This window comes from Cibotium barometz, chromosome 34, assembly GCF_041138505.1.
Source record: "Cibotium barometz isolate CiBa-2024 chromosome 34, ASM4113850v1, whole genome shotgun sequence".
Classification (NCBI taxonomy): Eukaryota; Viridiplantae; Streptophyta; class Polypodiopsida; order Cyatheales; family Cibotiaceae; genus Cibotium; species Cibotium barometz.
This window is the reverse complement of record NC_141079.1, coordinates 17696615-17703551: the sequence shown is the minus strand read 5'-3', so window position 1 is coordinate 17703551 and position 6937 is coordinate 17696615. Positions and strand designations below refer to the sequence as shown.

The window sequence follows — 6937 nt, the reverse complement described above, 5'->3', positions numbered from 1 at the left end:
CTAAAGCTCCTATATGAAGCTTGTATGCACTATGTGTAAATTTATCTAGCAATATGGCTAGCTGCTGCATGACCTCGACATAGTTTTCACCATCTGGTTCTTCAATCTCGTCATTACTCTGTTGATTGAGTTCCCAACCGGCATCGTTATGACGAGGTCCCCAAGGCCTCGCTTTTGACATCAACAAAGGCTACACTCTCAGGTAGATATTTGACTACTACATGCTGGTGCAATGGCTCTAAGGATAGTGGCTCATCACCTTTGAAGGTGAAGGTACATTTGAGTCAGCCTTCTAGACCTCATAACACTCCTTCCACCACAATACCCACTATGTGAAGCCCCGGTTATGACTTCTAATGGCATTACAACACCTTCTTATCGCTCCTTCCACCACAATACCTAGTATATGTGAAGTCTTGTTATTCTACTTCTACTCCTCGCATTAACAACTTCTACCATTGACCTCCCCCATGCCTCCATGCCAATCTTGAGGATGAAACTGTGATTAGGGAGGGGGATATGTTAACTACAATTGTTAACATTACTCTAGATGCTGCACACCCCTTTTTGCCATATTATTTTTTTGTACCATGCAATGCACTTAAGTGACTTCTCACCACATAAGTATATTATCACATGCTATACGACTTTGTAACATTTCACTAGCCTCCACTTTCATTAATGAAATTGCTCAATTGAACACATGAATGACACGTTTCTTTATGGTCATAGTTTGAAGGGGAGATTTGTGCCACCACCTCACCATACCTTGTGTATGCTCTTTTTATTTTTTTTTATTTTTTTTATTTTTTCACTCACACACACATGCACAGAAGAAGCCCGTAGTAAAAAAGATCAACTTAATGCATAACTCATGTTAATGTGCAAGGATACTTATGTGAGAGATTTCTTCTATGTCCAATGATATGAGTATCTGCCTCATCCTTGACAATTACTATCAAAATATTAATAGGTGTAGTTCTTATAGCATCCTTATTTCTGTGTTGATGTGAGCAATCAGAATCAATAATTTTTACTGTAGTCTTATGTTGTTCCATGAAATCTTATATGTTTCTTCGTGTAACAACACTGAAATGAATCATCAACTTGCTTCTTCATTGACTGTGCTAGCCACATCATGTCTCAATAAACACGTTCTCTTGAATCTTTGCATCTCTCTTGTGTACATTTTTAATGTAGTGTTTAAATTTAAATGTGCAGCACTATCATATAATATAATCCTCTTTATATTAGAAGACAAAGGTGTGAAATGAGATTGGTATTTTATTAGAAGACGAAGGTGTGAAATGATGTCCGTCTGAAACTACGTAGCCTCCAATCTTATTCCTCACGAAAAGCCTTTACCTATTCTGTTCTTTCCCCTCTCTCAGCAGCAGAACCACGAAGAAGAGAGCGCCACCATGTCTCGCCGCTACGACAGCCGGACTACCATATTCTCTCCGGAGGGCCGCCTGTATCAGGTGGAGTACGCGATGGAGGCCATAGGGAACGCGGGGGCAGCGATCGGTGTACTGGCCAAAGATGGCGTGATTCTGGCGGGCGAGAAGCGTGTGACCTCCAAGCTCCTTGCTGCCTCCAAGTCCACCGAGAAGATGTACAAGATCGACGACCATGTGGCCTGCGCCGTGGCCGGGATCACCGCTGACGCCAACATCCTAATCAACACCGCCCGCCTTCAGGCCCAAAGGTACACTTTCTCCTACCAGGAGCCTATGCCGGTTGAGCAGCTTGTCCAGTCATTGTCTGATACCAAACAAGGCTACACACAATTCGGTGGCCTCCGCCCATTCGGTGTCTCCTTCCTTTTTGCTGGCTATGATAAGAACTTTGGCTTCCAGCTCTACATGAGCGACCCAAGTGGCAACTATGGCGGCTGGAAGGCGGCCGCTATTGGTGCCAACAACCAGGCTGCTCAATCCATGCTTAAACAGGACTACAAGGATGACATCAGTAGAGAGGAGGCGGTGCAGCTTGCTCTCAAAGTGCTTAGCAAGACCATGGACAGCACCAGCCTCTCGTCAGAGAAGCTCGAGGTTGCAGAGGTTAGCCTTGCACTGGGGGGTGAGGTAAAGTACCAGGTTTGCTCACCGGATGAGCTCAACAAGTTGCTGCTGAAGTTTGGCATCACACAAGCCAAAACCGAAGAGTCTTGATGTGGTTTAACTTTGCTAGGGGAATTTTTGTGTCCCATTCTGAACTCATGTCATTACGTTTAGTGTTGCTTTTATAATGGACAATGGGCTTATGAAATGTTGCTCGTGCCAAATGATATTGGGCTTATCGATCTAAATAACTGTTTTAAATGATGTTCTTGATGAAGTCATTTTTCAGGTGTTGCTTTCTTTCTTACATGACACTCTGATAAGGTTTAGGTAAATTAAGTGATTGTAAAGCTGGTCATGGATGGCCTGCAATGTCCTCCAAGTCATTTGGAAATCTTTTGTCTACAGAAGTTTTTGTGTACATTGCATCCCACTTCAGTTTCAAGTTTGTGTCTACTTTGAGATTGATGGGCCTTGTTTTAAGGTTGGGCGTGGAAAACAGGGCAAGTACATGTCATGTGGTGAGCTTTTGTGAGAACTTTTTTATTTGGCTGGACAGCCTAGGCCCTAGATCTGTTACAGCTTTGGGCTTAATCAGACCCCCAACCATAATAGTTTTGGGGACCACCTCTACACCCTTATAACTTATTAAGGTGCTTCGCACCCCTCAGAATGCCTCTTATGGTTTGAGACATGGCTCGAAAATGAACCTGTTCTTCAGTGTTAGTTTTGTATCTATCCAGATTCTTGCACAGACTTGACACCCATGTCCGAGCAGGTATTGTATTGATTGGGGTTCTAGAGAGAGGTATGTGACTCTAATGAAACTACTCTAGTGCTCCGCCCCACATGTGACTGTTTTTTTCAATGTGCAAAATGCTGGCTTGGTTAGCCGGCTGTACCCCCCCCCCCCCCCCCCCAACAAAGCGCCGCGAGGAAAAAAACTGACTACTCTTTTACTATGCTGTAATGCAGCCCACAACTACCTGGTCACTCATAATGCAGCCGTAATGTGGCCCATATATTTGGTGCTAATTCTGCTTTGGCATGGTGCTTCACTGCAGTCTGCGGACACGGTTCTAGCTTTTTGAAATGCACAACACTGGCTTAGATGTGTTACTTTCTCCCCCACTAGAAATGCATCCTTCATCTGGGCAGTTGGTTTGCTTCAGTGTGGGGCTTGTACTCACACTAATCCCTTTTTTTTTTTGTATCATGTTACAAATGAAGAGGATGTTTGGCATAGTTTTTGGGTGTGCCCATCATTATGGACCTTCTAGATCCAGATGTCTCAGTGAGGAAAATATGTTTTTGATGAGCATCTATCTTGGTCATGTTGGATTTTGGGGAAGAGAATGGGGCTTATAGAAGACGGCAATTGGTTGTTTTTCTTTATCAAATTTACTTGCTTATGGGACGTCTGGACTTAAAAGGAACTTTCTAGTGTTCCAAGGTGCTGTCCAAGGGATTAAACACAAGGAAGTTCTCTTTTTGGTAACCACATTGTAAATTTTGTGCAAGTGGACCTCTGAAACAGTCTTCATCTCTTGCGGGGATCCAGAACATATTGCCTTGGACATTCTAGACTAGAATGCTATGATTTGAAGATCCCATTGGGAAGGTATATGAATTAGGCTCCTCTTGGCATGATTATTGTCGGTTTTTGGGGCCAAGATTCAGTCGAAAACAACGCTGCCTTCAGTCATTATGTAAGGTCTCTACCATGGCCCCGATGGCTTTTTATATTTTTGTGTTGTGGAGACCAGGCCTAGGCTTTGTGCTGGTGAATGGTTGGGCCTTGGAAGCAATGCCCATTTTACTTTGGAGGATAACCCAAAGCAGTCCATAAATTGGGGTTCCAATGGTAACAGTTACACATGTGGAGGCTTCTTCTTGGTGCAAGGGGGCAGTCCTCCCATGAATGCTTTGGTGGTTCCATAGTTTTACTCCCTTGATGAGTGGCTCGAAAGTGAAGGATCTTTTGGAGGTATTTTGCCTTAAAAAAAAAAAAGGTTCTTTTCACAAGGAAGTGACTTTTGGCTTGATGGCGGTTCTAGATAGCCAAAGTCACGCCTTTGTGGTAATGAGGTGTTTTTGGCTTGCCAAGTTTGGTTTCGGGATGTTGAGGGCATTAGTTTCTTGCATAGGAAGGCAAAGAGAGTCTGTATAGATTGCTTGAGCATTGACTTATATGATGTTGTGTAATAACACTCTCCAAAAAAAAAAAAGAAGACCAAATGTAGAGGTATTTAAAGTCTATATACCAAAAAGGCTCACATCTTAAAGGATTGCTTGAGTAATTAAATCTAATGCATCCCAACTCTTTCACCTTTGACTCCACCAACCGTGCAAATTTGCGTTCACCTTTAAGTTATTGCTCCTCTTGGTGGTGATTCTAGAGTTTGCAAGGCATCTTGGTCTTCTTTGATTTTTGATGCACTACACAACTTTTATACCTTTGATGGACATATCCGTAACACCACATTACTTTGTGTCCACATTCATGATCATGTCCTATTATGTCTTAAGAGTTAAAAGAGACTTTGTCTCTATGATCATATATGGTTCATTAGCAATCATCATACGCTCCTCATTATCCGCTCCTCATTATCCAAAGTTATCTTATAAGCCTCTAAGTTTATATTTGGCCTTTTTGTTACCATTATGCAAGTGTGAGAAGCAAAGTATGTCATTTACTATCTACTGAGTTTGAAAGAATATGAGTTGATACTTTATTTCATAAACATACATAAATACATAAATATGTATGTTTATGAAATAAAGTATCAACTCATATTCTTTCAAACTCAGTAGATAAATTTAGAGGCTTATAAGATAACTTTGGATAATGAGGAGGGGGACAATTTCATTGATACAATCGAGTTTTCTTGTGCTCTAGTAGTTGTGAGCTCTTGTGGTTATGCTTGCATGCTTAGTTTCTCCCTAATGTGCATGTGAGTAGGGATTGTGACTGCCTCTCGAGAGCGGTTTGCTTCTCCTTTTCTCTCCTTCGTTTCTTATTCTTTATTCTCTTCCTCAAGGGAGAGGTAGGCCTAATAGCAAGCTTGAGTGGACCTTCCATAGCTCTAATCCCTTGTTGCACATATCTTTTAGGTTTGGTTTTTAGCGGTGAGGCGTCAAAGGGAGAAATTAAGCCACTAGTCCTCCTCCATTATGGATGTTTGCCACACATGTGGCTGTTGGTAAGTCCTCAAATGACACTTGCATTTTTCTTTTTCCTAGGTTTGGGGGATCCTCCTCCATCATGTTCATGATCTCATCTTCTATGTGGTGAGCCTCATCATGGTTTTGGCATTGGCAAATGGATGTAAAATTGGCCTTCTTGGTTAGGGACCTCAAGAAGGAGGTTTATGTGTGGAGAAAGCCTAGATGGAGGCAAGAAGAAGATTCCTACAATATGAATCACTCTCCCAAGAGGTGGATAGAGGAAAAAAGTTTATGAGAGGTAAATCCTACAACCATTCCTACCCACACATGCATCCATCTAGCTATGCAAGAATTCAACAAAACACAAGCAAGAAAGGAGAAGAGGGTATAGAAAGCTCACAAATGCTCTATGGCAATGACAATGATTATATTTACAATTTATGATTTTGCAGTTTTATCTTTGACTCCTTGTAACGATGACGAAGCCTATTGTGAGCCATCACCAATAAAGTCAATCAAAGATCGTAAGTTTTTCCATTGCTAATGGTGCAAATTTAAGTGAACTAGCACTAAATTAGAAGAATAAAGGAATCTTGCAACTAAAGAGGGAAGTAGAAGAGAAAGAAAGAGAGCTTGCATCTAAGAGGGAAATAGAAGAGAGAGAAAGACAGCTTGCAAAAAACTAGAAAAACCTACATGAAATAAAGAAGATAGAGAGAGCTTGCTATGAATATTAAAGCTTAGTGGGATAACTAAGATGAAGATTGGTGTGGCAGAAAGTCTAGTGTGAAAAGCTAATTGAGAGAGAGAGAGAAAGGTTTAACTTTAAGCTTATTACTTATGACATTTCATTATTTCTAAACATAAGTTTATTTTACCCTTTTTTTTAAGGACCTAAACTGGGCAAGAAATGGTCCTAAATATCAATTTTCCTAACTTTAAGCATAATTTTGCCATGTTATCCCTTTTTGCACAATTTTTGAACAAAAAAGGGATCCAAAGCCAACTTTTAGTGGATTTGGGATCCTTTTTTTTCCCAAGTCAATCTGCAATCCTACAAAAAAGTAAGGGTAGGGAGAGAAGGGTTGGGAGGATATGGCACTAACACATTGGCTTCCCTTAGCTGACCCTCTTTCCCTTTAATGTAAGAAAAAATGATTTAAAAATGTCTCAAATTTAAAAGAATTGTAATGAGCCAATGGGCACGGCCATGTGTGTAGGCCATGGAATATTGTAGAGTGAAATGGGGGCTAGGTATAAAGGACAATGGGCCAACCCCTAATCATAAATGAATGAATGATAATCATACTTTGAGAGATCCTTGCTCCAGCTTCCATGGTGGTACTCCCTTTGAGTGCATGTGGTACTCCATCATGAGTGCAAATCTCTCCTCTTTCTCGCTCCTCTCTTGCAGTACTATTAGAGCTCTTGGTCTAGATCTAGGGTTTGTGTGAGCAAGTTCTTAATCTTGGCTAGGGTTTGGATTTGTTGTGTTTTCTTCAGCATCATAGGCAATCTTGGCTAGGGTTTGGATTTGTTATGTTTTCTTTAGCATCATAGGTGACTTTCTTCATTCCAACATTTAGGTCACAGATCACAAACGATCTCAGCACCACATGCGATTCTAGCTTTCAGATCACTGACGAAGATGACGACCTTAGTACCACACACCATGATCTTAGCAGCACAACATCACAAGCACTTCC

At 41.3% G+C, this 6937-nt stretch overlaps 1 protein-coding gene across 1 annotated transcript; it reads left to right on the top strand.

Moving 5' to 3' along the window:
• Positions 1 to 1341: 1341 nt before the first annotated feature.
• PAC1 (20S proteasome alpha subunit C1) lies at positions 1342 to 2271 on the top strand. Its single transcript, XM_086773789.1, has one exon. The coding sequence runs from the start codon at positions 1422 to 1424 to the stop codon at positions 2172 to 2174; it is 753 nt and encodes a 250-aa protein (XP_086629915.1). The 5' UTR covers positions 1342 to 1421; the 3' UTR covers positions 2175 to 2271.
• Positions 2272 to 6937: the final 4666 nt, after the last annotated feature.